Source organism: Schistocerca serialis, chromosome 7 (assembly GCF_023864345.2).
Source record: "Schistocerca serialis cubense isolate TAMUIC-IGC-003099 chromosome 7, iqSchSeri2.2, whole genome shotgun sequence".
Lineage (NCBI taxonomy): Eukaryota > Metazoa > Arthropoda > Insecta > Orthoptera > Acrididae > Schistocerca > Schistocerca serialis.
This window is the reverse complement of record NC_064644.1, coordinates 278,163,973-278,178,317: the sequence shown is the minus strand read 5'-3', so window position 1 is coordinate 278,178,317 and position 14,345 is coordinate 278,163,973. Positions and strand designations below refer to the sequence as shown.

At 43.7% G+C, this 14,345-nt stretch overlaps 1 protein-coding gene across 1 annotated transcript in view; it reads right to left on the bottom strand.

Moving 5' to 3' along the window:
• The window catches only part of LOC126413016 (myrosinase 1-like), a 210,660-nt gene that overhangs the window by 91,084 nt on the left and 105,231 nt on the right, over positions 1 to 14,345 (bottom strand). Inside the window, exon 12 of the mRNA XM_050082909.1 lies at positions 3,941 to 4,023. Within this exon, the coding sequence (XP_049938866.1) occupies positions 3,941 to 4,023 (83 nt within the window). The remainder of the gene's footprint in view (positions 1 to 3,940; positions 4,024 to 14,345) is intronic.

Genomic DNA, 14,345 nt, shown 5'->3' with positions numbered 1-14,345 from the left:
TCCAGGCAAGTGTCCGGATGGTTCCTCTGAAAGGGCACGGCCGACCTCCTTCCTCATCCTTCCCTAATCTGATGAGACTGATGACGCGGCTGTTTGGTCTCCTCCCCCAAGTAAACCAACCAAACAACATCGCTTATATGACATCCAAGCGGCCATTCTGCAAGCCGTAACGTGCGTGAACTGTGTGGCTATAGAGAAGAGAGATCATTCGCTGTTACTGAAACTGTTTTATATGAACGGCAGTAATTAGAGAATTACAGTGTTGCATTGCGAGATTATCGTCGACTGAAAAGTTTCAGGAGTGGGACGTTGTCTCGAAATGGCTTAAGTAGATGTTAATAAAATTCGAAAATACGGGTGAGCCCGGCGTGGCACCTAAAAGTGGAAGGCATCCTATCCCGAGGTTGCTGTTGCTGGAACTGACCATGCAGCAAGTGTCACGGGTAATGCTACAGATCTTTCAGTGTCATTAGAATATTCCAACCTGTGGTCAACAGCACGGAAAGTTTTTCGGTCTGTTTCAAACTGGTACCCGTACGATGGTGCAGCAACTGAAATACCATGTTTCGTAGCAACGTTCGGAAATTGCTCATTGGTTTCTGGCACAGAACAAAGTTGATGACATGAGGGAGGGCAGTGGTGTATAGAGTGATGAAACATTTTATTCTGCAAGATGCAGTGATTACACATGACTGCCGAATATAGGAAACTGTCAAACAGCGTGGTGTGCACGAAAAGACGATGCATGGTGTGGAATCACAAGCTCCTTTATTCTCGGTCCGTTATTCTTTGAAGGGAATACACCCCGAGGGCCTACCAGGTGTTCCGTGAGGTGTATACGCTATCGAGGCCTACTTGTACAGCATGTGATTCCTGCTTTGTAGGAGCACAACTGTGAGCAAATCATATGTCTTTTTCACTTGTTTTACCTCTTCAGTCCACGTCCCGTTCCTAATCCATTGCAAGTGAAAACATTTCTGTACGTCTTTCTTGCATTCACAGCGCCAGATTTGTACCTGGTGGCTAAAATAGGAACAAATTATTTTTCCACCGTAAATCGGCTTCGCATCAGCGTATCAGAATATCTATCAAATTTTGCTGTTCCCCGACAATTACAGCCTACACCAGGCATCCACTCACCAGTCCTGTGGTCACGAAATCCGGGCTCGCCAAACCCATACCGGCATACCCAGTTAATGACGGCTGAATTCCCAGAGGTCTCATCATTTGGCAGGCTTGTGTTCAGGCCTGTGTTCACCACATCACGGCAACTACTTCACAAAACTTAGGAATTACTTTGTGTTTTATGTTTTACGTTTCGATGTTTTCGCGTTACAGACAAATCCATGTTGTGAAGATATTTTCATAGAAATAAACGTAATTTGGCAGCACTGCCGTATAAATCATAATTACAAGATTACTTTCTGGACCCCACATGTCCCTCATACAAAATACTATGGAAAATGTCCCTCAGCGACGTGTGTATTATATTGGAAGAGTTCGGGTTCACTTCTCGCACTCCTATACCTTATGAAGTTCAGATTCCAGTGTCAGGGATCTGTGGTGAGTAAGCAATCACAGTCAGCTTGGAAACAGTTCACTTATTTCTTAGCTTTAGCCTAGAACGGAGGTGCAGTTCCCGCAACCAGAGGGCGAGGTTGAACGGCAGTGGGAGGGAGGGCAAAGAAGCAAGGAGCATCTGGGTGAGCGAATCCCAGCACTCGACGTCTGCCAAACAATGCTGAAAGAGGCTTGCTAGAGTTAATGATGATTTCTATGGCGGGTTGTCTCGTAGGATGTGAGATGATGATGGCTGCGCCAATAAACAACAGTAAAGTGACGATCGTTCTATGGACCATGTGGCCCACGTATAGTTTCAGGTTATTTTTAACTGTTTTTTGGCAAATCCCAGAGGTATAAAAGCAAATTACTCCACAGTGATCAGCTATTCGATGCCTCTTGTTGTCTTGGCAGGCAGTATTTCTAAACACCAGGGTGAGACGAGTAATCCGCCAGGCGCCACGTAGTTCTCCTGTGACAACGCTTCAGGGGCGTTCGGCGTTCGTTAACTTCACTGCCTGACGGAGGTGGACGCATTCGCCAAATCCTGCGTCAACTTGCTACTGCGAACAGTGCTGTTACGGAGACTATTGCGTGTACCACTCAGTGTGACAACGCTATAATCATTATTATAAAAATTAAAGTGTAAAGCAGTGCAACAAATGGAGAACTGTAATTCTCTATTATAGCTTTGGTCATTAAAGGTTACCTGAAATTATATGTAAGACAATGAAGAAATCTGTATTAGAAATTATACGAGAGTTAGCAATTGTGTTAAAGCAGTGACACAGTAAGCAGACGACGTGTATTTCATAAACATGGCATTTTTTTTTTTGTTTATTGATGCTTATATTGGTGGAAAGAGAATAGAATGTATAAGATTTGCTGATGACATGGTATTAGTGGCAGAAAATGAGCGGACAGAGAATAACATGCTGAAAGATGTGAATGAAGTTTATGTGGAATATGGGATGCAAATAAACACAGCAAAAACAAAGAGTATGGTCATCAGTACAAGACGCAGACTGTCCAATACTGAAATAGGACAATCTAATATTAGCCAAGTAAGCGCGTTTAAATATCTTGGAAGCACAATAACTGAAGACTTGAGATGTCACCAGGAGGTGAAAACTCGAATTGTAATAGTGAAGGAGGCATTCAACAGAAAGAGGAGACTTATGTGGCAAATTAGATAAAGGACTTAGGAAAAGGCTTGGCAAATGTTTTTTCTGGAGTGTAGCACTATATGGGGCAGAAACATGGACGCTGAGACGAGAGGATGAGAAAAGGTTGGACACATTTGAGATGTGGATGTGAAGGGAAATGGAGAGAATAAGCTGGATGGAAAGAGTGAGTAATGAAAGAGTATTGGAAACTGTTGGTGAGAGAAGCTGTCTGCTGAAGGTTGTAAGAGAAAGGAAAAAGAACTGGTTGGGACATTCATTCAGAACGAAGTGCTTGCTAGCAGATGCTCTGGAAGGGTTCTCTTGTGGGAGAAGATTGAGAGGAAGAAGGAGATACAAGATAACAGACGACATAAAGGGAAGAGGAAATTATGCAGACCTGAAGAGGATGGCACAAGACCGGACAGCCTGAAGAACTACCATGTGAGAACCTGCCTTTTGGGGAACACTGATGGTAATGATGATATGAGCCCTATGTATCCACAGTATTGAAACTATCTCTGAGTGACGCAGCGAAGATTATACAGCAAGGTCCGTCCTATATTCGTGTCTAAGACAGAGCTCGAATGCAGTAAACGAAAAAATATTGAGGAAATCGGCAATCTCTTCTTCTTTTATTTCAGAAGAATCCGAATCGGCAAATACCTTAAATGATTTAGAATAACGACAGGAAACTGGTATTAGGGTAGCCCACAGGAATTGTAACGTTTTGGGTTCAGCGTTTTGATCATAAAAATTTCCACAGTATAGTGACTTAAATTAAATAAGCATTTTATATAAATAAAGACTGAAATATCCTTGATTAATTACAGACACTGCTTGTGAAAGTAGGTAGATCGGAAATAAATGCAGCGTTTACAAAGGATGGTCAAACTTACGGCTTACCATTATAGTAAACTTTTGAAGTTAATTTTAAAAAGTGAGTTGTTATATGGAACAAATAATTCATTGTCTTTCTTATACCAAATTCTAAAAACTTCAGTCCAGAATATTTTATAACAATGACTGCCATAAGCTCGAGACGAAAAGCGGAAACGTGTCCATGATATAAATATAGTTAAACAGTAAGCTATTCACAGACGTATGTATGATGCGATTACTAAAGTGAAATACGTCTCTTGAGATCAGTTCAAGTTAGAAATGATTTGAAAAGGAGAATGAGTGTACATAATTTCTGAACGGCTATACAAGCTCACCATCCTCGTTCCAGGCGCCCTCAATTTGATAGGCGGCGGTAGCAGCTCCCAACAGGAAGCCATCGGGAAACTGGTTGAGAGTGCTGTTAGACGCAGCTCTGACCAGGTGGATTACTGCCACCGTGGACAGCAAAACTGCTAGACCCCTCGCCATGATCCGCTATACCGTCAGTGGGAGGCTGGTGTAGTGTCCGTCAGCACTACCTTCTGAAAGTAAGCAGCCTTTTATCATATAATGATTCGTAAAAAAATCCTCTTCAGAAAACGCATTAGTCATATCCGTAAACTCTTAAGCGGATTGTGTCTTTCCTTATAACACACTATCGTGATCTAAATAAGAAACATTAAGGCAATACATTGATATCGGCGATTTCCATTAAGTGATAAGGAGACTACTATCGCCCTCAAATGTCGTGTGTTGCTTCTGTTAGTTATCAGCCTTGTACTTTGGTTAAGCTCAGAAAAACACGTTAAGTGCCCTGACCTTCTCCATTTATGATTACTACTAATTATTTAAAAGTAGGAGGTACACACAGTAGATGTATAGTATTTTTGATTATCTGTTCACGTCTCTCCCAGAGTCCCTGGTTGAATTTTAGGAAATCCAGTTAACCATAAAAAGAATTAGTGACTACTGCAGGCGCAAAATGGCGCGGAAAAGTATGTTATTGTACTCGCAATCGCTGTCGGCGGAAGAATATTTTTCATATCCCTTTCAAGTAACGGCCTTCACTGAAGAACCAAAAGAACTGGTACACCTGCCTAATATCATGTAGAGCCCTCTCGAGTACGCAGAAGTGCCACAACATGACGTGACATGGACTCGACTAATGTCTGAAGTAGTGATGGAGGGAACTAACACCATGAATCCTGCAGGGCAGTCCATAAATCCGTAAGAGTACTCTTCTCAGCTGCACGTTGCAAGGCATCCCAGTTATTCTCAATAATGTTCATGTCTGTGTAGTTTGGTGGCCATCGAAAGTGTTTAAACTAAGAAGAGTGTTCCTGGAGCCACTCTGTAGCAATTGGGGACGCGTGGGGTGTCGCATGGTCCTGATACGAATGCCAAAGTCTGTCGGAATGCACGGTGGACATGAATGGATGCAGATGATCAAATGGGATGCTTACGTACAAGTCACCTGTCAAAGTCGTATCTAGACCGATCAGGGGCTCCGTATCACTCCATCTGCAAAGGCCTCACGCCTTTACAGAGCCTCCATCAGCTTCAACAATCCCCTACTGACATACAGGTCCATGGATTCATGAGGTTGACTCCATACCCGTACACGTCCATCCGCTCGATACATTTTGAAACTAGACTCGTCTGACTAGGCAATATATTTCCAGTCATCAACAGTCCAATGTCAGTGTCGGCGGACCCACGGGAGGCGTAAAGTTTTGTGTCCTACAGTCATCAAGGGTACACTAGTGGGCCTTCGGCTCCGAAAGCCCATATTGATGCTGTTTCATTGAATAGTTTGCACACAGATACTTGATGGCCCAGCATTGAAACATGCAGCAATTTTCTGAAGGGCTGCACTTCTGCCACGTTGAACGATACTCTTGAGTCGTCGTTGTTCCCCTTCTTGCAGGATCTTTTACCGGGCACAGCGATGTCAGAGATTTGATATTTTACTGGATTCCTGATGTTCACGGTACAGACATGAAATAATCTCACGGGAAAATCCCCGCTTCATCGCTACCTCGGAGATGCTGTGTCTTATCTCTAGTGCGCCGACTGTAACATCACCTTGAAACTCACTAAAATCTTGATAACCTATCACTGTAGCAGGAGTAATCGATCTAACAACTGCGCCAGACACATGTTGTCTCATATAGGCGTTTCCGACCTCAACACCGTATTCTGTCTGTTTACGTATCCCTGTATTTGAATACGCATGCTTATACCAGTTTCTTTGGCGCTTCAGTGTAAAAACAGCTATTTACAAAAGAGAAAATTTCAGGAGTGCATTAACATGGAAACATTTACAAACTTTATACTATATAGTAATTTGATCCTAAAGGGCTGAAAGGATATAGTAACTGCATGGAAATATGATGCTAATCAAGTAGCGTAAACTCGTTACTATGGACACACACACACACACACACACACACACACACACACATTTCTGCTAATAATCATATGTGCAGTTTTTAAGTAGAAACTGCTAAAAGCAGAATAAATAAAGACCTAAACGACTAAAAGTAAGACACAGCTGACCAACTGATTGACGGTCAATTAATCTGCAAGCGATGGAAGAGCTAACTCTGACAGAAAAGCCTCCGTCTTCATAGCAAACATGTAAATGCGCACTGGAGCAGTACCTCTCCTCAGAATGAACATGCCAAACGCATCACATTGTGTTCGAAAGTAGGTTGCATAACTGCTGTTCCTTCCTGAATCATCTTATAGACTTGGCAAAACTTGTATGTTCTGTAGGCAGATATTACAAACCTGCGAAGATATGATTATAATATACTCAACTTATCCAGATGGGAAGATGTAATTTGAGATATAGTACAAAGTATATAAAACAATTTAGGCTAGCGTCATAACGTACATGCGATAGAAGGAGAAACGGTAGTTTCATATCTGAGTGTAACGACCAGTAGCATTGTGGGAGAGATTTCCAGTGATGGTCGGTGGTGTGGATCAGAGATTTCCATTACTACGGCTGCCGTTTGTTATATGCATCATAGGGGTCTGTAGATAGGAATCCGATGCACGCTGCTGTGCGCTGCATCTACTACCAGACGAAGCTTTGATCTGGCATAATCTACTCATACAAGCCGCATATAAACTCCAATAATAGACCCATGCGTCCATTACCCATGGGTCCGTTGCAACAAAGGGTATAAGACTACAGAAACAACAACTCCATGTTCAAAGTGTTGGCTATGACGCACATGTCAGTCATTGGCTGCAAGGATGAAATTTAGTCGAGTAAAGTGACTTCTGTGTGACGGAAATATTCTACTTCGGCTTAAAGTCAAAGTACACCAAACGGATGTAAAACATACCGCTGAGCAATACCACTAAGTCAGTTATATGCAGATGCTGCTTCAGATGACAATAGTCTCTTTGACGACTGCATAAGAAGTAAAACTATCCAAAAACAGATCACCTTGGAGCCAATCACCGAGGAACTAAGAGAGGTGCGTCTTGAACGGAATGGATGTGTATAGGGATCAGCATATGATAAGGTCTAATTGCCCGGTCATTGTAGATGGATGATGAACACCAGAAGGTCACAAAAACCGTGGACAGATAATCTCGGTGAGTGTAAGCCTATTATTGACCCAATACAGAAGATGTTTTGAATCAAAGAAAGCGGCAATGATGATCAACAAAGCTATCTCAGTAATACTGGGAAAACGCTGAGAAGAAATAGACGATATTGCAGCCTCATGCTCAAAGAAATTTTGTTAAAATGGACTCATCCTGCGATGTACTACGCTCATAAAATGTAAATTACTGGACTGTTTTAATGCTGGTGCTCTTTTGACTCATAGCTCTACACATGGGAGGGTAATCCTTGGAATAGTGCAAATCAAAGCAATGCAATCGTTGTTATGTCACCTAATATGGACTGTGTTTCCCATGTTCGATGATCACTGCGCCGCACCTACACGGCAGGAAATGATAAGCATCTGATTGATAATTTAATCTTTTAGTATGAAAAATTCATGATGCCCATGAGTTGCGCAATATGTCTTACAAAGCAATCCAGAAGCTGGCAAAGAGTAGTGTAGGAAGCAAAGAATTTCAGTGGTAACTTTGTCTTGTGTCATGTACGCCAGTAATTGAGCCTGATACCCCGGGAACTGTCATTCATAAAAGACAAAAGCTTTGCAGTGACACCAGCATATTACGGAATGATCTATCCGGAAAAGAAACATGTATCCTCCAGTACACTTACCATACATTCCATTAAGAAGACATGGTGATGTTTTGAGGAAAAAAATCTGCTGCTATGTCCTCTTTCCTGTTCTCTTGAGGTACAGCGCGTCAGATATCAGTCACACGTGACTTGTCAGAAAACTGTATACTCTGTCGTGATGACAGTTAACTTTGTATTTGGGCTCTAATTTATTCGTATGGATAGAACACACACCATTTGGCTCGATCTTCTTCGGATTTTTTCACCTGTTTCAAAGCTAGTCCATGATAACAACACTGATTTCTTGACCCTCCAGTACTGTTTGATGTATTTGGTTGCATATGACCAGCTTGCCAACACATCAAAACCGTTTGTGGGGAAAATGGATATCAGTTGGTGCCAAAAAGCGCGTTATACCAACATAGAATAATCTCATTTGAATGCAGAGCTCTTTGTGCTGTCAAACATTTTTCCGAAACAGAAATGAGAGGACTTCTATAAGAGCCAGTGGACGAGGCTGATGGTCTATAATTCTTCTTCCCAGTTCATCAACTACTCTGTATGTTATTCATGTCCAAATACCTCTTTTGTCTCTCCATCCTGTTGATACTGTCATTTGCAGGTTCATGCAGCAGAGTGAATGAATCAGGAATTGAGGTCTTAAATTTTTCGAAAAATAAAGAGACTAAGAGTGACAGGATGAGCAAAAGTGTTGAGAACAATACGAGTCCTACCTCTGTACTACAGCCAAGTGGAAATTACAACATGTTCTCGTCATAAACTCAAGGAAGTTCATACCTAATATCTCTGTTAGTGTAGTTGATAGTGGGATAATACTGGTGTATGTAGTGATAATGTTGCAACAGAGGAGACGAGTTACTTCAGTGTTACTGCAAACGGAGATGAATCTGAACTGATGGCTCCTTTTGACACAACTGACAGTGCAGAGGTGTTGTCCAATTGTAGCTCTGTGCTTCGTACTGCTAACAGCGTTCAGTTCGATCAGTGTAATATTGCTTCCACTCCTCAGATTAACCTTTATTGGGATATGAGTAGTTTATTATCCGAGAATATGAGTGAATTAGAAGAAATGATATTACCTAAATCAAAGAAAGCGCAGGAAGCACGAAAATATACTACAAACATATTGAACGATCGACGGCAGCCTAGTGGAAGAGAACAGCAGGATAGTATGAAAGAACTAAGTTCTAGTACAAAAGAATTTAAAAAGAAAATCTAAAATTTAGAAAGCTGTTTTTCATTAACTGGGGAAGACATCCAAACAAGTTTAACGAGTTCAATAGTCAAATGAGGGAAGAGTAGCAGTGTGAATATAATTGGAGAACTGTAGAGGGCCCAGCTGAGACACTTACGTATGAGGTCGGAAACGCTGTAGAGCATCAACGACGCTACTTAAACACTACTAGAATTCAGTCATTTATTCACAATGTGTACTAGTCATCATACGTCTGGAACAGGATCGGCTGTTGCTCATTCAGCTGCTTGCTGGATTCCTGCTGATGTCTGTCCTGTTGGATCCATGCATGCCCAGCTGAGATTTAGCAACCACAGAGGCACAGCTGGTTGCCAGTGAGTGAACTTGGACTGGTTGCTGTAGTGTCCTACGTCCTATTCCAAATTCCACGATGACCCATCTGCGATGTACCTCATGTCGGTAGTTGTGTCCTCAAATTATGTCCTCTCTACTTCCAGTATGCTTTCAATACCCAAGGCAGTCGAGTGTTGAACAGGAATGTAGACACTAAGAGGCCCCGTTCCTGGCATCCATATGAAATTTCAGCCTGAGCAGCACCCTGCGAATTGGTGATGTTAAATGATAGTCATCTCGTCCTTTAGAGGATGGTAGGTAACGAGCAGCATCAAGTTTACAAAATTGTTAAGGCTTTCGTGGCCACTTGTTGACAAACTGCCTATTGGCTTCTGTCTCGGGTTCTTCGGCCGACGTTCATCTAATGATTTTTCTGACGTTTCGCCATCACGAGTGGCTGGCATTGTCAAAGCTTCACCCTCCATTGCCGGTGGTGAACCGGAGCCGAGCTCGCGGACGCAGACTATATGTACCTGGCGCGCCAACGTCCGAGGGCTTCTCCGCGATCATTTCCGGTGCGGTTCTCCTCTTGCTACCTGCGACGGTCGTTTGCTGCAGTACGGGAAGCCAGGATCCGTTGACCTTAAGGCTTTCCTCTTTCTTGTTCAAACTGTTCGCGTGTTTTTGTATTTCTACAGCTTCTCTGAACAAGCGCGTGTGATAGTGCTTCTCTACAGCCAGAACTTCCGTGTCGGCGAATTTTATTACGTGGTCGGTCTCATTCAGTGCATGCTCTGCCACGGCCGATTTCTCCACCTGCCCCAAACCTGCAATGTCGCTTATGCTCTTTGATGGATCGTCCAGTCATTCCGACATAAACGTTTCCGCATGTGCATGGTATACGGTATATTCCCGACATTGCAAGTGGGTCTCTTTTCTCCTTCGCCGATCTAAGACACTCTTTGATCTTCCTTGTCGGTTTGAAAATCGTCTTTACGCCATGTTTGCGCAATATACGGCCGATTCTGTCCGTCACTCTGGGAATGTATGGCAGAAAGGCCGTACCCGACATTTCTTTTCCTGGTTCCTTACTTCGCCGAGTGTTTGGCTCTGTTACACTTCTAATATAGTTTTTGGAGTACCCATTGCTCCTCAGGACAGTTTCCAGGTGTTGCATTTCTCGTTTGAGGTGTTGCGGCTCACATATTCGTCCTGCTCTCGTTACTAATCATGCCTCTTTTCTGGCTCGGGTGGTGGTTTGACAGTTTGTGCAAGTATCGGTCAGTGTGTGTCGGTTTTCGATACACGCTGTGTCCCAGGTTTTCGCCGTCCCTTGTGACCAGCACATTTAGAAATGGCAGTTTCTTGTCCTTTTCTACTTCCATGGTAAATGTTATGTTGGCATGGAGGCTGTTCAAGTGTCTTAGGAAATCACCGAGGTGTTCTTCACCATGGCTCCACACCACGAAAGTATCATCGACGTACCTGTACCACACCTTAGGTTTGCAAGTCGCCGAGTCCAGTGCCTGTGCTTCGAATTGTTCCATGAAGAAGTGTGCCACCACTGGATTGAGAGAACTACCCATGGCGACGCCTTCCAGCTGTTCGTAGAAATCTCCATTCCACGGATCAGGAACTTCTGGACATTTTCTATCAACGAAGTAGCAGAATGCATCGAGACGACTGGGACAAGATCGACAGCATCACTCACAGGACCATGCAGAACGAACTCGAGCGCTGCACCGAGCGACAGAAGAAAAAGTTTGAAAGATACCGGAAGCAGACCGACAAGACAATTCCCGACCTGTCACACACAGTGGTCAACCTCACTGAACGACAACTGACCGAAGAGGAAGTGTCTGTTCTTCAAAAAGGAGGGAATTTCGCTATCATCCCGAGATCTATACCTATGGAGGATATCATTGCCAACACCGAAGCAACCATTCGGACCCTTCCTTGTGAAAGGGCAGAGGAAATACGCACGGAAACCGCCAGGATACTGCGCCGAGCAAAACCACCAGCTTGCAAACTGAAGAAAGAAGAGGTACAAGCCATTAAGAATCTGAACGCCGACAAGAGTATATTGGTACTGCCTGCCGATAAGGGGAATGCGACCGTCGTAATGAAGACCGAAGATTATGAGCAAAAGATCCGAGACCTATTAGATCCGACGACGTACCGAAAACTAAGCGCAGATCTGAAGCAGCGTATCACACGGAATACGAATCGATTAATCAAGGCGTCTTCTCTGCCGGCGGACATACAGAGAAACCTGCGCAACACAGAAGCCCTACCACCTCGGCTGTATGGATTACCCAACATCCATAAGAACGTTCCACTGAGACCGATCGTTAGCGCTCCTGGATCACCGACATATAAACTGGCAAAACACTTGGCCTCTTTGCTCCAGCCACACGTGGGGAAGACCGACACATACATTAAGGACTCAGGACATTTCATTGAGAACCTGAAGAAACTGAAACTTGCACCAAACGACATCTTGGTCAGCTTTGATGTTGTTTCGTTATTTACGAAAGTGCCACTCAGTGACGCTCTAGAGCACATCGGTTCCATTTTCCCGCAGGACATCAGAAAGCTCTTCCATGCATGTCTCACAACCAGCTATTTCACGTGGAATGGAAATTTCTACGAACATCTGGAAGGCGTCGCCATGGGTAGTCCTCTTAGTCCAGTGGTGGCCAACTTCTTCATGGAACAATTCGAAGCACAGGCACTGGACTCGGCGCCTTGCAAACCTAAGGTGTGGTACAGGTACGTCGATGATACTTTCGTGGTGTGGAGCCATGGTGAAGAACAGCTCGGTGATTTCCTAAGACACTTGAACAGCCTCCATGCCAACATAACATTTACCATGGAAGTAAAAAACGACAAGAAACTGCCATTTCTAGATGTGCTGGTCACAAGGGACGGCGAAAACCTGGGACACAGCGTGTATCGAAAACCGACACACACTGACCGATACTTGCACAAACTGTCAAACCACCACCCGAGCCAGAAAAGAGGCATGATTAGTACGCTCGTAACGAGAGCAGGACGAATATGTGAGCCGCAACACCTCAAACGAGAAATGCAACACCTGGAAACTGTCCTGAGGAGCAATGGGTATTCCAAAAATTATATTAGAAGTGTAACAGAGCCAAACACTCGGCGAAGTAAGGAACCAGGAAAATAAATGTCGGGTACAGCCTTTCTGCCATACATTCCCAGAGTGACGGACAGAATCGGCCGTATATTGCGCAAACATGGCGTAAAGACGATTTTCAAACCGACAAGGAAGATCAAAGAGTGTCTTAGATCGGCGAAGGAGAAAAGAGACCCACTTGCAATGTCGGGAATATACCGTATACCATGCACATGCGGAAACGTTTATGTCGGAATGACTGGACGATCCATCAAAGAGCATAAGCGACATTGCAGGTTTGGGGCAGGTGGAGAAATCGGCCGTGGCAGAGCATGCACTGAATGAGACCGACCACGTAATAAAATTCGCCGACACGGAAGTTCTGGCTGTAGAGAAGCACTATCACACGCGCTTGTTCAGAGAAGCTGTAGAAATACAAAAACACGCGAACAGTTTGAACAAGAAAGAGGAAAGCCTTAAGGTCAGCGGATCCTGGCTTCCCGTACTGAGGCGAACGACCGTCGCTGCTAGCAAGAGGAGAACTGCATCGGAAATGACCGCGGAGAAGCCCTCGGACGTTGGCGCGCCAGGTACATATAGTCTGCGTCCGCGAGCTCGGCTCGAGTTCACCACCGGCAATGGAGGGTGAAGCTTTGACAATGCCAGCCACTCGTGCTGGCGAAACGTCAGAAAAATCATTAGATGAACGTCGGCCGAAGAACCCTAGACAGAAGCCAATAGGCAGTTTGTCAGCATCTAGTTTACCAACTGAAGGCTGCCAACCCAAGTACAGCTTTGACTAGTTTATACATGATACTGGAGCATCTGGGACATAGTTTCAGTACAGTATCGTAACCAAAGAATCGAATGTTATTGTGTGTGCCATCGATCCCAATGATCAACTCATGATGGGAGCTGAAGAGATGGGGTATTAAAAGAGAGGTAGCATTAAGTTATGACGCAAGGAGCGGTTTTAATGATTGCATGTCTCCTCTTTCTTCTATATTCAGGTTGTTAACTGCTCTCGTGAAAGAGACATTCTTACAACATGTCTCACAAGCCAACGAATATGCTTGTCTTGTTTCTATTGGTTCTCTGGCACAGTCTCCTTTCTGCTGAATGTGTCTCCTCATTTGACAGACAGTGTCTTAATGTGTTGCCTGGCCCACTGTAAGTAGGCTTTTTAGGTTTTTATGTTCGTAACGCCACGTAGAGCTCTGTATGTTACTCACTGGCTGTGCTGCATGCAGTCTGAGGCTGGTCGGCATTGTTGCAATAGTCGATATTGTAGCGTTGGGCAGTTGGCTGTTAACAGCGCGTAACGTTGCGCAGTTGGAGGTTAGCCGCCAGCAGTGGTGGATGAGGGGAGAGAGATGGCGGAGTTTTAAGAGTGGATGATCTGGACGTGTGTCCATCAGATAGAGTAAATTTGTAATACTGGATACCATGAACTGATATATATATATATATTTAATGACTTTTGAACACTATTAAGGTAAATACATTGTTTGTTCTCCATCAAAACCTTTCATTTGCTAACTATGCCTATCAGTAGTTAGTGCCTTCAGCAGTTAGAATCTTTTATTTAGCTGGCAGCAGTGGCTCTCGCTGTATTGCAGTAGTTCGAGTAACGAAGATTTTGTGAGGTAAGTGATTTGTGAAAGTTGTAGGTTATTGTTAGTCAACGCCATTCTTTTGTAGGAATTGTTGAAAGTCAGATTGCGTTGCGCTAAAAATATTGTGTGTCAGTTTAAGCACAGTCATTGCTCATTTTGTTTAATATCTAGTTTCTAGCTGCACTACAGCATTGGTTAAAATAAAATTTAGTAG